Genomic DNA, 20,708 nt, shown 5'->3' on the forward strand with positions numbered 1-20,708 from the left:
ACTGTTGAGAGACCCATGAAGGTCTGGGGTAGAATAGGTCTTCAGCAACCCATCCTTGCCATAAAAGGCAACTATGCTGGTCGTAAGAGGCGACTATCAGGATCAGGTGGTCAGCCTCGTTGAGTTGGTTGGCACAGGTCATCGGTTCCCAATTGCACAGGTCAATGTTCATGTTGTTGATCACTGGATTGTCTGGTCCATACTCGATTATTTACAGACCGCTGCCATATAGCTGGAATATTGCTGAGTGTGGTGTAAAACTAAACTCACTCACTCACTCAGGTTATGTTTTAACTGTTAACTTGAAATGGGTTTCAGGTTTCTGTTAAGTGATTAAAAGAGACTGAAACTACTCAACTTGTTTTTGTTTCATATAGACTATGCACTGTTTTGGGAAATGACTTCAGATGAGAAACTGTTGCAATGGTTGGTTGCAGTAGTATGTTGCAATAGACTATTTGTATCATAATAGTAGTTTCAGCTTTGATATTCAGCCCCAGTTTCTGCTGTTGTCATGTTCCCATGGAACAAGCACAAAACAATGCAACTGTACTTCTGTTGCAGTAGACTTCAGGGATGTATTGGAGCGATGTAGTCTAGTGGTTGAAGCATTCACTTGTCGTGCCAAAGACCCAGGTTCAATCCCACAAATGGGCACAATGTGGCTTGGGGCCATGACACTTCTGGAGTATTACTAAATTCAATGTAAAACAAAACTCTCTCACTCACAGACGTATCTCTCAGTGCATGCCAAGTGTGTCACATGGTGTCTCACCTCTGAACAATTCTATCAGACAAATACAAAGTGATAACCTAGTTTCTGTATTTTATCAGTGAGGCACTGACCCCTGTGTTGTCTTGGGTCAGTGGGATTGTGTCACAGGTCTCGCATATTCTTTCTGCTGTTTTCATATTCATGTCGTTGATCACTGGGTTGTCTGGTTCAGAAACAATTATTTACAGACTGCTGCCATATAGCTGGAATATTGCCGAATGTGGTATTAAACAACAAACCAACCAGCTAGCTTTCCTTTCTTTACGATGTTCCTGAGATGTATCCAGAAAATCTTTTATTTGTGTCACAAGTTGCACATATTCTTTCCTTTTTACCCCGTGAAGATTGGGGTTAGAACTGGTCTTCAGCATGCCATGTTTGTCGTAATACGTGACTGTCAGGATCGGGTGATCAAGTCACTGATTTGGGCACCATTGTATCACAAATGCATAGATCCATGTTCATGTTGTTGATCACTGGATAGTCAAGCCAAGACTCATTTTATTTCCAGACCACCTCCATATAGCTGGAATGTTTCTTAGTGTGGCTTCAAACAACAAAACAAGCCAACCAACTTTCCCTTCTTTATGATATTCTTGAGATGTGTCAGGAAAATCTTTTTATTTTTCAAATTACGAACCTTTTAACTTTAAGGTAAGCGAGTTTTTGAGTGATGTGTATTGTATGGTTATGCAAAATTGTTTGTGTTATGCAAGAAGGTTTATGTAACATGTTATATTAGGGATTACACTTGCTTGGTAAGGTACAGATTCTAGTATTTTTGTGGGGTTGAGTCCCATTTGGGATTTTAACCCACACCCTCAAATGAGGCAACTAATCACCAACTCACAAGCCTGCTCAGCCACTGTAGCTTTCATATGGAAGTCAGACAACTGGTAGTCTAGACTGTGGACTTTGTGTAGACCTTTGATATGGAAGTCAGACAACTGGTAGTCTAGACTGTGGACTTTGTGTAGACCTTTGATATGGAAGTCAGACAACTGGTAGTCTAGACTGTGGACTTTGTGTAGACCTTTGATATGGAAGTCGGACAACTGGTAGTCTAGACTGTGGGCTTTGTGTAGACCTTTGATAAGTGTAAATTGGCACAGCTAACATGCCCGAAAGCTATGAATATACAATGCCATTTAGAAAGTGGTCAAATGTAGCATATGTTGGTTGCATTTTGCAATAGACTTTCTGTGTAAAGTACGGATTCTAGTACATTTGTTGCACTGAAGGTCAACCCAACAAAAGAACTAGAATTGGTATAGGTTACATTTAGCCCTTCTAAATATTCAAGAAGGTTTATGAAAATATATTGAAAGAGCTAAAAGTTACGAGGATAATATTGATTTTCGTTTTTAGGAACTATACACCAATACACATCATAATTTAGATTCCAGACAGATGCTTGAACATTTTACTAGCCAGCAATATTTGGTTTGTATACTGACTGGCATAAAGCAACAAATTTTTATGTTTGGGGTTGCGTGTTTGAGTTGGACGAAAATATGATGACTTCATCACTTTCATCTGCTTCATCCAGGAATGTCAGTTTGACCAAACTGTACAAGGTGCTGCATTCTGAGCACGCCTCCATCATGGTTGGGGATACAGATCAGGTGGGAGACTGTCTATTTTATGTAAATGAGTGTGTGTGTGACGTGCATGTATTATATCTCTATGTAACACTAATAACCCAACTCTGCAAATCCAAGCTGATTTGTGTGAAACACTACTCGGTGTAAAATGTGTTTAGAATGGAAAGGTGTGTCGATGTAATGGCTTCACTCTGTAAAGGGATTGTCTCTGGTTTGTCTGGTTGTGAGTTTCAAATCAACCAACTATATGACTACACTTTGGCAATGTGTCACTCTTAAATACCTCCAGAAATAATCTACAAAGCCCAAAGAATTTTTCTCAAAACATTAACTAACGTCTTCTGGGGTTCTTTGTTACTGCCAGAAGACAATTGCTTCTTGTGCCTCTTTTGCCAACATGTGAAACATCTTTTGAAATACCACTGATACAGCTACAAGCTAACTCGTAGTGGCAAATTCAGCAAGAATTGATACTATGAGTATACTCGTGATGGCAGTCACTCTAATTTCAGCAACAATTACCCCAAGCTTTTCACATACTGGACAATTCGTTTCCACAAGTTTGGAACCACAACTCTTTCTGATGGAAAAATCTTCCTAACTCCAGCACAGATACTTGCTGTTCTACTGAAATGCAGGAGAAGCAGACAATCCATAATTTCATTTACTCCATCCTGCCCCATTAGAGTATAACCAAGTGAATTTTTTAGTGTGTCCATCCTCTACATTTGTGCATATCTGAAGCAGATTTACATGTCTGATAAAACCAGTGACCAGTCCAGGGTGGAGATAACTTAAAAATTGCTAGTATACTCTGGTACAATGGTACAGACGAAATCACTTGCCCTCATAATTTTTCCACTACACCATCCTGTCTTGTTCAGTTTTTATAAAACAACGTAATTTCACATTGGAAAGTCAACTGGACACCGGTACAGTGTCATAAACAAATTTGCTAGCCTGGCAGAAAGAAAAACATTGGACGGGGATGTTGGCAATGGGTTATTTCAACCCCTGCAGTCATGGTCAGTTGCACTGAAATTCTGCTGCTCAGCAACAACGTTAGATTCATTCCCAGCCTACAGCCCAACAGATGAAAGCAGCAACACTACAAGACTACATTCCTCAACAACTGTTGTATCTCTGTTGTGTGGTAGACTCGTCATGATGAAGACCTGAATTCAGTTTACATGGACACAATGTGTGAAGCCCATTTCTGGTGTTTCCTGCAGTGGAATATTGCTAAAAGCAGGATAAAACTCACTGTTGAAGAAGGAGCGGTGCCACTGGTACATATGTGGTATTCAGTCAAGTTCTCCACATTAAATTGCCAACTTTCAGACGTCAGAAGACCAGTCCAGCTCCAGACATAATAGCAGTCATAAAACTTAAACACTAGAAGACATCCAGTGGTTCTGGAGGTAGTCATACAGCAACTGACCATGTTTGCACAAGAACCAGTAACAGAAGCAACCATAGTTTTGATTTACATGACCATAGTAGCACACAAGCATGCATAAGATGCATTTAAGAACAGTTTGAAACAGTCTCCAAAGACGTTTGAGAACAATAAAATGATAGCATAACTGTGTCTTCAAGAACAGTGCTCAGTCCTGTCACCAAAAGCTCAACACCACAAACTGAACCCCACAACCAACTGTAGGATCATCTTGCACTATGTAGATTTTAGATAAGATTCTTCAATCACAATGTGTTTATTAGTTGTACAAGTAATCCAGACCATACTAGATAGGTAGGTAAGTCTGGCAATGAGGACCTTTCAAGAAGAAGTATTTGTCTGGCTCTGTTGTACAGCACAGTGCAAAACAATTTTGCATCTATTTTCTCTTTATTTTTGGCGTTTTGTTACAATCTGAAAAATTGCATGTTGTTACTTCACTGTAAGATGACGTCAAGGATGTTGAGGGAATTGAGTAGAAACTATATTGTTGGGTTGCAGGTGTGGCGGATATTTGAGTATCTGTATCATGGAGTGACCAGTCTCTATACTTGGATCAGTAGGATGGACATTGACGGACTTGTGTTGGTCCATGATGGTGATCCCACTGGGTAAGTGTTTACCGGTAATAACCTGGGTCAGTAGGACATTGATGGACTTGTGGTGATCCCACTGGGTAAGTGTTTACCGGTAATAACCTGGGTCAGTAGGACAGATGTTGATTGACTTGTGGTGGTCCCACTGGGTAAGTGTTTACCGGTAACAACCTGGGTCAGTAGGACTGACATTGATGGACTTGTGCCGGTCCATGATGGCGATCTCACTTCGTAAGTGTTTAACAACCTGGGTCATTTGGACTGAGGTTGATGGCCATGTGCTGGTCCACGCTGATGATCCCACAGGGTAGGTGTTTAACCACCTGGGACAGTAGGATGGACATTGATGGACTTATGCTGGTCCATTATGGTGATCCCACTGAGTAAGTGTTTACCGGTAATAACCTGGGTCAGTAGGACTGACAGTGATGGACTTGTGCTGGTCCACGATGGTGATCCCACTGGGTAAGTGTTTAACCACCTGGGTCAGTAGGACTAACATTGTTGGACTTGATGGACTTGATGGACTTGTGCCGGTTGTTGGGACCCCTGCGCCTGACAGTCTGCATTTCACCTGAGCTCCCACATTTTCCTGGAAAAAAACTACTTATCCTCAATGGATCTCCTTGTAAATTGTTCATGATGTTTCTAACATATCCAGAAATGTGTATCTGTGACTTTTGAAGCAAAAAGCACTTTTAGAAAATATTCATTTTCATTGCAATAGTCGTCTGGATTTTCAAGGAATCAATCAAGGAAGCAAGCGTCTTTCACAGCCTTGTGACAATGGGAGTATGCCAGCCTGAGTTGAGTAGAAGCCGACTGATTGATATAGGCGTGCAGTTAAAGAAAAGACCATGGATTAACCCTGATGTACATCAACTAAGCATCTGGGTATCAGCCCAGCTGCAAGGGGTAGCCGGGGTGGACGATGCAAACAAAAGAACAATCAGTCAACAAGTGCTATGCTCCGTAATTTGGATAAGTCAGTGAACCAGCTTTCAACCCATGTCTGAGGAACTCAGTCAAGTGGACATTCAAAACTTTCGTATTTGATTAAAGTTCATCTATTTAATTCCCAATCTTTCAAAAATAAAACAGTTGAAATATACGACTATATACTCGATCATGAGATCGATTTGCTCTTTCTCACTGAAACTTGGCTAGCTGCCATCAGTGATGAGTCAAAATGCCATGAAATTACCCCACCGGGCTACGACTGGTCAATGAACCTAGGCTAAACAGGAGAGGAGGTGGTGTTGCATTGATTTTCAGGAAGGATTTGATTGTTGAAAAGTCAGATCTACATACCAACTTTCTATCATTTGAATATTTGCTCACCACTGTCACTTGTGGTAAGAAATCTTTCAAAATTGCGTGTCTCCATAGGCCTCCACCATCAAAGAAGAATAACGTCACTAACTCAAAATACTGCGATGACTTTTCTTCACTCTGTGACTTACTAAGTCCCAAAATTGGATCCTGTGTAATCATGGTGGACTTTAATGTCAATTATGATGTGAAACATAATTCCTTAACTAAGCAAGTGCTCAACATAATGGAATCCCACAGCCTTTAACAACATGTTAACAGTTCCACACATCATTCAGGTCATGTGCAGGACTGGGTTCTCTCAGGATCCGGTGATCTGGTAACAAACCTAGAAGTCAATGATCTGCTGATGTCTGACCATTTCGTGATCTCCTTCGTTTTGGATTTCCAAAGACCCACTCCAATCACTGAGTTCATCAGAGCTCGCAACCTGAAGAAAATTGACATTGGCACATTCTGTCATGATCTGAACAGTTCAGATCTGTTTTCTAACACATCTGATGACGTTAATGAGTTAACTGATCTCCTTAACTCCACTTTGACAGCCGTCTTAGATAAACACGCCCCTGCTAGACTGAAGCAAATTCGTAATCACGAAGCATCACCATGGTAATACGATCAAGTCCGTGAGGCAAAAAGGAAGAGACACTTTGCTGAGCACACATGGCGTATCTCCAGCTTGGAAATCCATAGACAATTATACAATAGTGCCCGCAACAATGTTGCCAAAGAAATCAGGAATGCTTGTGCTCATTACATAAACGAGGAAATCTCAAGGAGTGCAGACAATCCCAAACACTTACACAGCTCTCTCCACAAAATCCTTGGAAAATCTAAAGACGTTTTGCCTCCTCACAGTGATGAAAAGACATTAGCAGAGAATTTCAATACCTTTTTCAGTGAGAAGATCAGGAAAATAAGACATGATGTTGATTCTCCTTCTGATGACATTGTTTTCGAGGAGCTCACAGACACCCAGCTCAGTTCATTCCATTCGGTAACAAAATCTGAGGTCAAGAAAATAATGCTTTCCTCAAAACCAACTTCATGCGAGCGTGATCCTATCCCCACAAAATTCCTCTTGAAAATACTGGATATCATTCCGCCAGTAATTACCAAGATCATCAACCTAAGTTTATCATCAGGCTGTGTACCATCCTGCTTCAAGCAAGCTGTTGTCAAACCACTCATCAAGAAAACCACGCTTGACTCTCAGTGCCTGAAAAACTATCGTCCTGTCTCGAATTTGATGTTTTTGTCGAAAGTTCTGGAAAAAGTAGTCAAACGACAACTCTCAGATCATCTTTCTCAGCATAACCTGATTGATTGTTACCAGTCTGCCTGCAGGCAGGCTCATAGCACATAAGCTACGTCTTGAACTCAGTCAGATCTACAGTCGACCAAGGTGACTCTGCTTTGCTTGTCCTTCTGGATTTGTCTGCAGCTTTTGACACAATTGACCATGAAATTCTTCTTGAACGTTTGTGGAAAGAATTTGGTTTGACCTATACAGTTCTTGAGTGGCTAAGGTCCTACCTTTCAGACAGAATCCAGTCTATTCACATTGGAACATCGTCATCATCCAGTCGGACCCTAACCTGTGGGGTTCCCCAGGAATCAGTTCTTGGACCCATTCTTTTCTGCCGGTATACTCAACCGCTTGGAAAACTTACGTCTGCTTACCATGTGCCCCATCATTTCTATGCGGAGGACGCCAACTGTTTGACAGTTTCAAGTCCTCAGAACATGGTCAGCTAGAGTGCAAGTCCAACCTCGATGCATACCTCGCCAGCACAAGATCCTGGATGTCTGCTAACAAGCTTAAACTTAACGATGAAAAAACAGGAACAATGGTCATCTCCACAGTCTCAAGACAAAAGAAATTTGTCATTACAGATATTTCCATTGGGCAATCTTCGATTCCTTTTTTTCCTCTCGTGAAAAACCTTGGCATTCTTTTGGATTCAAACCTCAGTATGGACAAGCAGATAAATCATCTAGCAAAGACCTGCTACTACCATCTGAAGAACATTGGCAGCATCCGCAAAGTTCTGACAAAAGATGCCACTGCGACCCTAGTGTGACCGGGATTTTATCCCGCCTGGATTACTGCAACAGCTTACTGTTTGGCATCTCCTCGTCTCAACTCCATCGTCTTCAGAAAATCCAGAACAAAGCTGCACGCTTTATCACTCTCACAGTCCACACTGCCACATCTCTCCCATTCTGAACTCTCTACACTGGCTCCGTATTCGTGAAAGGATTGATTTCAAGATTCTCTGCATCACCTATCAGTCTTTCTATAACTCAGGACCTTCCTACCTTCAGGACCTCCTGACACATTACTCTCCAGAAAGAACTCTGCGCTCATCACAACTGTTACTTGCTGTCCTAAGCTGTAATCTAAAATCATTTGGCTCAAGAACTTTTTCATATGCACAGCGTCTCTGTGGAACTCTCTTCTAGTTGAGTTAAGATCATCTCCTTCTCTAAGTACATTCAAATTTAACCACCTGGGTCAGTAGGATGGACATTGATGGACGTGTGCTGCTCCACAATGGTGAACCCACTGGGTAAGTGTTTTACAACCTGGGTCAGGAGGACAGACATGGTCCACGATGGTGATCCCACTGGGTAAGTGTTTAGCGGTAACAACCTGGGTCAGGAGGACTGACATTGATGGACTTGTGCTGGTCCACGATGGTGATCTCACTTCATAAGTGTTTAACCACCTGGGTCAGTAGGATGGACATTGATGGACTTGAGCTGGCCCACGATGGTGATCCGAGTGGGTAAGTGTTTATCCACCTGGGTCAGTAGGTTGGACATTGATGGACGTGTGTTGGTCCATGATGGTGATCCCACTGGGTAAGTGTTTAACAACCTGGGTCAGTAGGACTGACATTGATGGACTTGTGCTGGTCCACAATGGCGATCTCATTTCATAAGTGTTTATCCACCTGGGTCAGTAGGATGGACATTGACAGACTTGTGCTGGTACATGATATCTATCCCACTGGGTAAATGGATTTTACCGCCACATCAGAAGGGCAGACATTGATGGCTTTGTGGTGGTCCGTAACGGTCACCCCACAGAGTGGGTTGTTTGACGAACATATATGGAATGATCTATCAGGGATGAAGTGTAATTGACTAGATTCTACATCTTGGTCACAAGGATGGACAAAGAAGGATGATATTCTCAAGTATGTGGAATGTGAAGGTTAGAGCACTGGGCGTCAGTGAACACTGTCTTTCAGATATGTGAACTTCCTCCACAACACCCTGGTGGCAGAAACAGAGAGTCAGATTGGACAACTCCCCACCAGCCTCAGTCAAGTCTCGCACCAGCGGGAGGTCATCCTCAGGGTCATCGAGGTCAGTGTTACAAAGTGCCAATCACATGAAGTGAACAGTCGTTAGATTACAGTTGGATTTTTGCAATCAAATATTCTGAAATTATTATTGTTAAAATAATAATTTTTGTGAAGCCATCATGGTTTGAGTAGCAAATGTCCTTCATATGGTGTCCTTAATAGGGTATAATCTTTCTTTACGAACTTTACCCAGTTGTGAATTACAGGTTTGAATCGGACCCAACAAACCTCTGTTGATTGTAAGAGGTGGTTTAATGGCTCACGTTCATCTTGGTAAATATCATTCCCCAACAGTGTGGGGACAGCTCCCAATATCAATCATAGGATTGTTTAGTCCAGACATAAATGTTTGCAGGGTGCCATCATATGGGAGAATATTTCTGCCTGTCATTTATGTACAACAAGCACTTTCATACGTCCTTATTGCAGAGGCTGAGACGGAAGAATGTAAACAACATTCTTACACTTGGATTTGGAGCGGTAAGTAGATTTTATAGCTCACCTTACTTCGACTGTTATTGCTGTCATTATCTTGATTGACAATGCCCCATGATCTGTTAGGATTTGGACTGACCGTGATATCTGGACTGATATCTGAGTGAAGGGGTCCAGATTTACAAGTTTGACTGTATAAATTGTTTAATCTAGATGAACATGAGCTGAGGATTTTCTGTATTTCAGATGTCTGACAACCCGAAGGCACACATCAGTCATATACCCAGCTTGGAATACAGGTTCCCCAATAGTGCCTTCAACAGACTTCAGTACAGCCCCTGGAAGACACTGCTGTCTAGGTAGGTGAACTCTAGTGTCTTAAAGGGTTTACAGTACAGCCTCTGGAAGACACTGTAGTCTAGGTAGGTGAACACTAGTGCATTAAAGGGGTTGCAGTACAGCCTCTGGAAAACACTGTTCTCAAGGTAGGTGAACTCTAGTGTTTTAAAGGGTTTGCAGTACAGCCTCTGGAAAACACTACTGTCAAGGTAGATGAACACTAGTGCCTTAAAGGGGTTGTTGTAGAACCTCTGGAAAACACTGCTGTTTAGGTAGGTGAACACTAGTTCCTTAAAGGGGTTGCAGTACAGGCTCTGGAAGACACTGCTGTCTGGGTAGGTGAACACTAGTGCATTAAAGGGTTTGCAATACAACCTCTGGAAAACACTGCTGTCAAGGTGGGTGAACTCTAGTGCCTTAAAGGTGTTACAGTACAACCCCTGGAAGACACTGCTGTCAAGGTAGGTGAACTCTAGTGTCTTAAAGGGGTTGCGGTACAACCCCTAGAAGACACTGTTGTCAAGGTAGGTGAACTCTAGTGTCTTAAAGGGTTTGTAGTACAACCCCTGGAAGACACTATTGTCAAGGTAGGTGAACTCTAGTGTCTTAAACGGTTTGTAGTACAGGCCCTGGAAGACACTGTTGTCAAGGTAGGTGAACACTAGTGTCTTAACGGGTTTGCAGTTCATCCTCGGGAAGACACTTTTGTCTGTATCAGTGGACATTCTGGGATTAAGGGTTACAGTATTTACAAAAGAATGTTTGTGCTGAGATGACTTTGTCCTACATACTTAAACAGTTGCTGTATAGAATGAGCTCTCTCTGGTCTACATGTACCTCTCATGAAATATCTGTAAATCCAACTCTGGTGGCTTGTACCTTGAAGAACCCTGTTCTGTGTTTCAGGATTGGAGACCAGTTGATGTCAGTGCTCTTGGAGCGTACCAGTGTGTTCCACTTTGTCCCGCCCTCCAACTATGTCCAGCTGACAGGTGCTTGCCGTGATTAACACCAAGTTTAATGCTTGGGACTGGACTACAGTCTCAAGAATTCTTTGAATACATTGATGCTAACACTAGCACTAATCGTTTGAAATTGATTAATTTGTTATCTTTTGTAAGGTTTCTTTGGCAGTACTCGAATTCTGTCTCCATCAGACTCCAGAATATCTGTTTTATCCTGGGATGACCATAGCGTGCAGGCAATGTGTGTAATACAAACACTTACAGAAGTCTCCAATAGTACAACCAGTAATGTTGGAACACATTGTTGCACCAGGAACTTTCCTGAGATTCCACTGCACTTGATAACTGTCCTAAAAGACTCAGGTTTCCACAGGATGACTGATACTATATAATGGAAATCCAACTAAACAGATTGTTGTTCGTGCCACCAGCATGGTAATAATATCCTTCAGGGAGCTATTATTCTGCTGCTTATTGTGCAAACACCATAAATATGTTCATGTTTTGTTTGAACTTGGAAAACTCAAGTATCCATCGTTCCTTCCTCTTCTAGGTGTGCCTGTGTATGATCTGTGGCCATTTGATATGGGGAAGTCCTTGACAATTAAATCAGTCTGCCAGAAGAACAAAGTTGGGAGTCACCACCAGATTCAGAGGAAGACAAAATCAGGTAAAGATTCCGTTTTACAGACAGTCCTTCAGACTTCAAGGGAATGTGAGGTGGCCCTGTGGTTAAAGCTCAGAGGGTTTGATTCCCTTTGTGACACAAAGTTATGCATTTATAAATAGATAAATTGAAGATTCAAAAGATACATTGAATAAAATCATGTGTGCAAATTATTGTCATTGTAAACACTGTTAGGGTGCTTTCATAATTTGAGAATGTGGAGACAAATTCAGTGGTTTAGTGTCCAGTGGTTTAGATTGTCAACGAAGATTGAAATAAACACGTTTTGCAGAAGGTTGACTTATTTTCATCTTGTCTTTTTTCATTTTATGACCTTACAATAAACGTATGTCCATGCAAAGCTGAGTCACTATCTTTCACATTACTGTGTGAAACAGTCATTTTACACGATTATTAAAATACCATCTATGAATTCATCGCATTTGTATACAAATTTGGTTTTTATAACATGGAGCCTAGATAATCATGTGGAAGAATGTACAGATTCAAATACAGGAACCCAGGAGAAGCATCGTTCCGTAACCCAGCTAATGACACAAACTGGGTTGAAGAGAAAGAGGGAAGAGGAAACTGATGAAAGTAATGATAGAGAGAAGATGACACGGACTAGTGAAAGTGAGGATGGACCAAGGACGTTCAAACCCTTCGAGTGAGTGTGTGTTTTGTTTCCAAGTCTTGGTTGCAAATATTAAGAGAAATATGGAATCTCACCTGATCTTTTAGAGATCAAATATACTGTGTCAAAAACTTCACATTCTTTCTTCAGGGCACTATGAAAGAACAAGACATGTTAAGATGGTTAAATTGTTATTATTTCATTGCTGAGATCTGTGTGATGTACTAGATACACAGAAGACCTGTGAAGGTCCCGGGGTAGAATAGGCCTTCAGCAACCCATGCTTGTTATAAAAGGTGACTATGCTTGTCGTAAGGATCTTGTCACCAAATTACAGCACATTCAGAATGCAGCTGCACGGGCCATCACCAGAAGTGGGAAGCGGTCACACATCACACCAGTCCTTGTCAAACTTCATTGGTTGCTGATCAAAGCAAGGATTGAATATAAGATCTTGTGCATCACATACCGCTGCATAAATGGTTCAGCTCCATCCTACCTGTCCAACTCGATGAAAGAGTATGTTGCATCTCGCTGTCTCAGATCAGCCAACAACTCACTGCTCAAAATTCCCACAGCCAAACTGAAAACCTTTTGACACAGACGCTCTCGTTCACACCCGCCATTCTCTGGAATGATCTGCCCGTCTTTATTAAAACACTGAAACACTGTCTACCTTCCAGTCAAAGCTGAAAACTTTCCTCTTCCAAAAATGTTACCCTGATGTCTAGACTAGCTGTCTTATCAAAAGCCCCGCAAGCAATCACTTGGTGTTTGGACACTGTGCGGTATAAAAGACGACTTATTGTTATCATTATATTAGTAAGAGACGACTGAATAACGGGATCGGGTGGTCAGACTCGCTGACTTGGTTGGCACATGTCATTGGTTCCCAATTGTGCAGATCGATACTGACGGTGATCCCTGGATTGTCTGGTCCAGACTCGAATGTTTACAGACAGCTGCCATATAGCTGCAATATTGCTGAGTGTGGCATAAAACTATACTCACTCACTCATTACTGAGTTATGGTATGAATAGGAAGATATTGTGCATTATGTGATAAGATGTATCAGACATCAGGACACAACTACTTTTTATGTGGTCAAAGTATTCGAGTATTTTTTTTCTGTTTTTGTGTAACCACTGTTTCAAGAATTGTTGATGCAGCAAAGATAAGTTTGTGAATACTCTCTCTTCCACCACTATGCTTGTTGTAAGAAGGGACTAATGGGATCGGATGGTCAGGCTCGCTGACTTGGTTGACACGTCATCGGTTCCCAGTTGCACAGATCGATGCTCATGTTGTTGATCACTGGATTGTCTGGTCCAGACTCGATTATTTACAGACTGCCGCCATATCGCTGGAATATTGCTGAGTGCGGCGTAAAACTAAACTCACTCACTCTCTTCCACCACTGTTAATGATTATTCTAGCTTCCACCTGCCAGTCCCTCGCCATGTGATGATGTACAGCAAAGATCTTCGAGAACACCTGCCCAAGTCTTGTGAGTTATTTCCCTGATTGGTCCAAATGTAAAACATGCAATAAATCCACCATGAGGCAATTAGGACCAATATCATGAATATTTGGTGACAAACAGGAAGCAAATTACAACTTTAATAATACATTGTGTGAAAATATAGAATCTAACATGTCTTGACCATGTTGATACTGTTAATTGGCTAATTTAATTTGTATTTGCCAACACTTTCGCTTAGTGTTGGGAATTGATTAAAATATCATAATTGATGATTGGTTCAATACAACTTATCAATTATCGAAAATAATTGGTTAGCCTCATTTATCAAATGTTCCTATTTATGTTTGTTAATGCATAAAAAAATGAAGAAAAAAATATCTGTAGCTCTTTCGAGCTTTTTCAAATTTCACAACTTTCTCACATAACTATTATGTTAGGAACATAAATTTTTCTGGAAACTTTAAGATAAACTGAACCATGACTAGGAATGAGCAAGTAGTACATTTTTCTTTGTCCTGACTCATGCTTGTCTCCTGCCTCTATGCAAATGATAGTTAAGCACTTGAAATCCCTTGACGTTCCCTATTCTTAGAAGAGGATGTAAAATCACACTCGGCCACAAGTAGCCTGTAGAGTTTGGCACCCTTATTGGTCACATGTCTCTCCATGCTTGTCAGTCTCTTCTCCATCGCCCTAGTATATGGTCCATTTTGATTTGATCCTTTATCCACATTTTCCTGTATATTGCTTTTGGTCTCTATATAGTATCATGATGTTTTAAAGTCATTGATAAAGTTTTTGTGTTTTACACGTTGTTGGCTGTGTTTTCATTTGATGAAATCGTGTTTCTGTTGTAGGTACCACATGTCTTCAGCTTATCTGCATTTATTTTGTCCTTTCTACATTAATATTTTTTCTTCCAGTGTTTCTGTAAACTTGTTAGTATGTGTTAGTAACTGCTGCTGATGTTCATATTTCCAGTGAATCGCTATGAATCACTGTGAATCACTAAATGTGTCATAAAGGCAGGTCTCTGGTTTAGCAGAGGAAACATCCTAGTCTAAGAAAAGGGCATCTTCAGAGTTAACCTCATCGCTGTCAAAGACACAGAAATCTACTTCATCGCAGAGATTGTAGCAGACATCTTTGATGAGCCTCCGTCAGCATGATATCACAGCAGACAACAACATCGAGATCTGCAGTTGCGACAGTGGGATCAGCGCATCACTTTACACAGGAATATCTGTCAACACAGATATCTGGTACCAAAACAACAACTATTCACAGACAATATGGAGATCTCAAGATGCTTCAGTGTTCTCAGACACATCAACCCTGCAGAATGATGACTTGATGGAGTACCACTTCACTGAAGAGAGAGATGCTCAGAAGACTCCTGCGATGATGGTCGCCCTGGAATGGCAGCCATGCAGGCAGTCTCAGATGAAGAGGATGGCATGCACAAACGCTCTTGTTTGTGAAGATCTTCACCGTCGGAAGCATCTGGACTAAGAAGACTGAAGGATTCCACAACCATCAGCACAGCTGTAGCAGTCCATGAAGGAGCATCGAAGCACCTACAGCACTCCAGCAGGAAGGATTCACTGCATCCATCGAGTCATTCTCCAGGACACTACAGATCAAGACACAGTTCATCACCATCACACACAGATCTACATCCTTGTCAGGAGAATGTGAACATGCATACAGAAACACACTTGCAGGAGGATTACTTTTATAGAGACACATGCATTTGGAAGGAGCAAGCCCAAATGGAGAACTTTCGCCAAAGGGACAACACCTGAAGCATTCGTGAATGGAGCAATTCACAAAAGGATTCTCATATGGATACAGACAGACATGGCTGTTCAGATCGAAAGATAATTCACAGACCATTTTTCCAATGAAGAAGGTGATTTCGTCTTCTTGGACATGAAACTTCCAGGATCACAAATAGATTGGAACTGGAATCTCCATCTAAGGATTCGAAAGAAGCTCTCACCAAAGCATGATTGATAAAGACTGTGACTCTCTCACCTTCCCACCCAGCATCTCCGACACCCACAACAAATTTTTATTCAGTGAAGACCATTCTCCGGTAAAGCAGAAGTTAGATACCAGTGTCTTCACTGGTGTAGCTTTGTCACACCTGCAGGAAGTCTATGTCTCCAGCATCTTCAGCTGCACATCAGACAACTCTTCAGTTATACAGACATCAGGTACCAGGGGCAGCAGCAGCATCTCCATCACATACCAAGGCAAAGACGTTGCCAGGTAAGTCATGCACAAAGATGAAGCTTCATCACGCATACCGCTGAGAACGTAATGCTTGTAGATGTCAGACTGGTTAGATGCAGTTAACTTGCATTAAGAAGATGGTGTCAACTGTGCAAGAATCCAGCATCCTGTGTGGTCTTCAAGAATATTTTATGACGCTTCAATGAGACTGATTACTACAGTCAACATGTACCAATGTTAATGAAGCATGGAATCCTCATCACGACGACACAGACAAGGCAGAGTGCTGACAAAGAAATCACTGACTGCACCAGATTTCATGGTGATCATTTGGCTGGAACACGGATGACTTCACATATCTGGAGTCTGATTATCCACAAGAGACAATGTTCTGAGCGGGGACAGTTCACATGACAGGAAGTCGTCTACAGATGTAAACAACCCTTCCAATATGGAAAGACTTCATTTACAGTCCAGACGGTATTCTACAGCATCATGCAATTGTCATAGAGGTCTTCTCCTTGCAGCTGTTTGAATGGAGACTTGCAGCAACAGATGACAGTTTCTGCCACGACAGCCAGCCAGCTATAAATAGACTTCATATCGATTAGAGCCCATTCTCAACATAGACTGTCGGCAATTTGAAGACGAAGAATGGCAGATCTTCACTGCATATCATCAAGGTTCTGGGAACAACATCTTCATTAGAGATGAAGTGTGTTCCTGTTTGGTATAATCTCACCTGTGCGACCATCTACATGAATATTCAGCTGATTGGAGCATCTCAGCAGCAACAACTCATGTGTAAACAGGATGGTATCATATTACGTGAAGGTTATTGATGAAGTCAGAGTTGGATCCAAAGTATTCCTGGGAATAAGGTTCTTCACAACACAGAATCGTATCATCGTCCCAGAGGATTGTTGGGTCAAGATTCAAACCATGATATTTCAAGCAATACTCACTCCATTAACACTAGGAACTTGGCAAAGTCTTCTTGGTCTGCTGACCTCAGCTTAGGACATGACATGCAGTGGAAGACTACAGTTGCTCCCATTGCAGCGGTTTCTGAATGCTCACCTGAACAGCTCAGATCTCACCACCCTACAGGACAAGTTGAAGTTGTACCTATTGTGGTGGACTCACAAATCCAATTTTTGCGGATTAACCTATTTCACAGTGCCAGTCTGCAACACTCACCTTTACGTAGATGGCTACAGGGATGGGGAGCCCACCTTGACAACAGAGATGCAGCAGGAAAGTGGATGAGCCAAGAACAACTTCTTCACATCAATCAGTTGGATCAACAAGTTCGATAAGTCTGCTAAAACTCACCTTCCAACTGTTCAGCATCAATGATATGAAAATCTACATAAGGACATGTAGCATTCTGGTAGCAAACAATGTCATGGCTGAAGCTCTATCTCGTCCACGACAATTATCTCTGATGGAATGGATATTAAGACCTGTTTGTGACAAGATTCAACAACACCAGCATTTTTCTGGCCTTTGCCAGATCCACTAGCATGAGCAACAGACCCTCTCAGCATGTCATGGGAATTACTAGACGCTAACACAGTTCCACCCTCAGTTTCTTGGGAAAATCAAGCAGATGACAATTCTGCAATTGATTTTGGTCACGCCCAATTGTCCGGCAAGAGAATGGTTTCCCATCCTCATACAAGAACTGGTAAGTCCAATCCTGAAATCACCTGAGTGATTGAACCTACTCGTCCATCCACACACCAAGCAATTCCGTGGGAAGCCGTCATCATTCCAGCTTCACATATGGACAATTCCACATCCCAGCATTATCTACAGTCCTTGGTCCAGAGGATATGCAGCACTTATCCTCATGTCCAGTCAGAACCTTGAAAATCTATTTACAAAGAGCTAAAACAAAAATTCAAGTGCCCATTCATCCCCTTATCTACAGAGACACCTATAGAAGTCTCACAGACAACAGAAAGTTCATGTGTCTGGCTATATTCAGAGAGAGTGGCAAGCATGACTGTCAAATGACCGATCAGGGCGCTTAACTGTGAAGGGAGGCTACCTGTGAGTGTGTGTGATTTTATGTCTTCTTTTAAGAATAGTGAACTTCAAGCGATTTCAAATGTTTAACTATCACTGACATAGAGGGAGGAGACAAGAGTATCAAGCATGAGTCAGGATAGGGAAAAATGTACTACTAACTCATTTCTAGTCATGGTTGGATTTATCTTAAAGACTCCAGAAAATTTATCTTCTTAACATAACAGTCATCCTTTAAAGTTGTGAAATATTTGAAGACGTCTGAAATAGCTATAGATATTTTTTCCTTCATTTTCTTGTGCATTAACAAATGTAAACAGGAAAATTTTATAAATGAGTCTACCCAATTATTTTCGATAATTGATAGGTTGTACTGAACCAATCATCAGTCATGAGATTTTAATCAATTCCCAACACTAAGCAAAAGTGTCAGCAAATACAAATTAGCAAGGGAGGGAGGAGACAAACATACTAAACTTTATTTTGATATTTTGTAAGCATCTTGGAAATCATCTTCAGGTTAGTGTACATGATTTCCTTTCATCTTTCCATTGATAAGTTATCAAATAGCATCTGATTAAGCACCATATGTACAACTTACTTTTGATCTATCCCATAGACAGCCATGTTAAACCAGACTGGTTGTCTAATATATGTTGTTTAAATAGTTGCAGTTTTCTTAACAATCATTGGAAAATTGAGTGGAAACTATGTGTTTGTAGCTGAGATGACTTGTCAACTGGGCCCCGTTTCACAAAACTCTCGTAAGCCTAAGATCTCGTAACTTTTCTCGTAGCATCCATAGCTCCTGTGTTTCAGTATAGGAGGCACAATGGCTACGAGAAAACTTACGAGATCTTAGGCTTACGAGAGTTTTGTGAAACGGGGCCCTGGTAGGTAAGAATTGAAATTAATTCAATCAAAACTAAATTTATGAAAACTGTTTTTGAAAGAGTTAATTATCATGCACGTCTATGGAATGATGACTCACTATGATCTACTACTGTATGTGTCTAGTAAAAAGTTTTGAAGATGAGAGTGAGTCTTGTGCCTGCTGCAGTCTGTCTGAGTGGCCTGGAGCCGTCTGTGGAAGGGGGCATCTGCCTGAGTGACCAGATCCTCCATCAAACTGCTGTTGTCCGGGAGAGGACGGAGAACACAGACGAGTCACACACAACACACATTGGTCCTCTGTGTCAGAAGATCATACAGAACCACAGGTAAGTGATTGTTTAATAGACAGCTTACTATTTTGACACAGTGATACATTGACAGGCTCTTATGATCTGACATCAGACGTTATCCCATTAAGACATAAACATGGCTTCAACTGTGAAGCGAGTGCACATGAAACCACGAGTTACGTGACCAACTAGCAAGGTGGCTGGGCCTAGTGGCTACCTGTTTACAACTCAAGCTCTGAGTCCAAATTCATTGCATGGAATGTTTATGGACTAATATTAAACTCCATGATGAGGATATTGTTTGCGTTTCAACATAATAAGATTTGTTGGAGGCTAGAAGAATGTAAACATTTTGAATTTGCCTTTCAAGAGCATGATGTATGTATTAAAGTGAATTTAATGCCTGAGGAGGTGTTGCTATATGTCTTCAAGCAAATATGTATATCATGTATGATATAGTTCTGTTGATTGTATTTTCATCCTCTGGAACTGCACATAATATTTTATTTGTAGGTGTTTACATTTGTCCAGTAAGTTCATCTTTAAGAGTGATTCAAGATTGTTGAAAGGATTGGACTAATTGGAACACTTCCTTTTTTTCGTGGGAGAGTAGCCAAGTGGTTAAGGTGTTAGCCTGTTAAGCTGAAGTTCCAGGTTTGATTACCCACTTTGGTACAATATGTGAAGCCGATTTATGGTGTCCCCATCGTGATATTTCTGGGATTATTGCTAAAAGCAGTGTAAAACTACACTCAGTCGCTCACTTATTGTCCAGATATTTTGAACACTCGATGTATCATCATGGGTGATCTGAATGCGAGCATTGGAAACCTGAGAGACTGTATTCCACTTGATGCTGATGAACACATCCAGATTTTTGAAGATAGTGAATACATCTCAGACAGTTTTCAAACACCTTGGAAACACAACGATAATATTATGCTTTCTTCTGGTACAGATTCAGTAGAAATCTGTTGTTGGTTCAGTATTCACGTGATGATTGGTTGACATGAATCTAATCTTAACAGTGATATGTTAGACTGCCAGTGGCAGCAGTCTTGTTAATTATTTTCTGTGTTCCTTGGATCTCTCTCATACAGATTGTGACTTTCAGAGTGATACCTGATGTGAATTCGATTCTCTGCTCATTGAATCAACCTTTCGAGCAAAAACATCTAGTGAAATAGTTGACTTGAATGGCAGTAAAGAAATTCTTTTTATGTAAACTTAAATGGCAGGATGAAAAGATATAAGATTATTTAGGTTGTCTCGCATGTGAACTGTCTCCTTATGGTATTCATGACTTCACAAGCAATGTTTAGCTTTACACCACACTCAGCAATATTCCAGCTACATGGCGGTGGTCTGTAAATAATCAAGTCTGGACCAGACAATCCCGTGAACAATAGTATGAGCATTGATCTATTCAACTGGGAATCAATGACATGTGTGAACCCAGTGAGTGAGCCTGACCACCTGATCCTGTTAGTCACCTCTTGTGACAACCATGGGTTAGTGAAGATACATTCTAACCCGGTGTAACAGGCCATTTTTACTGCAAAAAGACTCTGGCTTAGACCAG

The 20,708-nt window shown here is 41.2% G+C and overlaps 1 protein-coding gene across 4 annotated transcripts in view; it reads left to right on the forward strand.

Moving 5' to 3' along the window:
* Positions 1 to 20,708, forward strand: part of LOC137255778 (telomerase reverse transcriptase-like) — a 49,576-nt gene that overhangs the window by 6,295 nt on the left and 22,573 nt on the right. For 2 of the 4 annotated variants that reach the window (XM_067793304.1, XM_067793303.1), the window contains exons 3-11: positions 4,340 to 4,449; positions 9,027 to 9,144; positions 9,573 to 9,623; positions 9,825 to 9,937; positions 10,824 to 10,909; positions 11,436 to 11,552; positions 12,054 to 12,219; positions 13,624 to 13,694; positions 19,003 to 19,162. In XM_067793304.1, coding sequence (XP_067649405.1) covers positions 4,340 to 4,449; positions 9,027 to 9,144; positions 9,573 to 9,623; positions 9,825 to 9,937; positions 10,824 to 10,909; positions 11,436 to 11,552; positions 12,054 to 12,219; positions 13,624 to 13,694; positions 19,003 to 19,162 — 992 coding nt within the window. The remainder of the gene's footprint in view (positions 1 to 4,339; positions 4,450 to 9,026; positions 9,145 to 9,572; positions 9,624 to 9,824; positions 9,938 to 10,823; positions 10,910 to 11,435; positions 11,553 to 12,053; positions 12,220 to 13,623; positions 13,695 to 19,002; positions 19,163 to 20,708) is intronic. The other 2 variants (XM_067793305.1, XM_067793306.1) reach the window with 1 other exon arrangement.

Source organism: Haliotis asinina, chromosome 11 (genome assembly GCF_037392515.1).
Source record: "Haliotis asinina isolate JCU_RB_2024 chromosome 11, JCU_Hal_asi_v2, whole genome shotgun sequence".
NCBI classification, from domain to species: Eukaryota; Metazoa; Mollusca; class Gastropoda; order Lepetellida; family Haliotidae; genus Haliotis; species Haliotis asinina.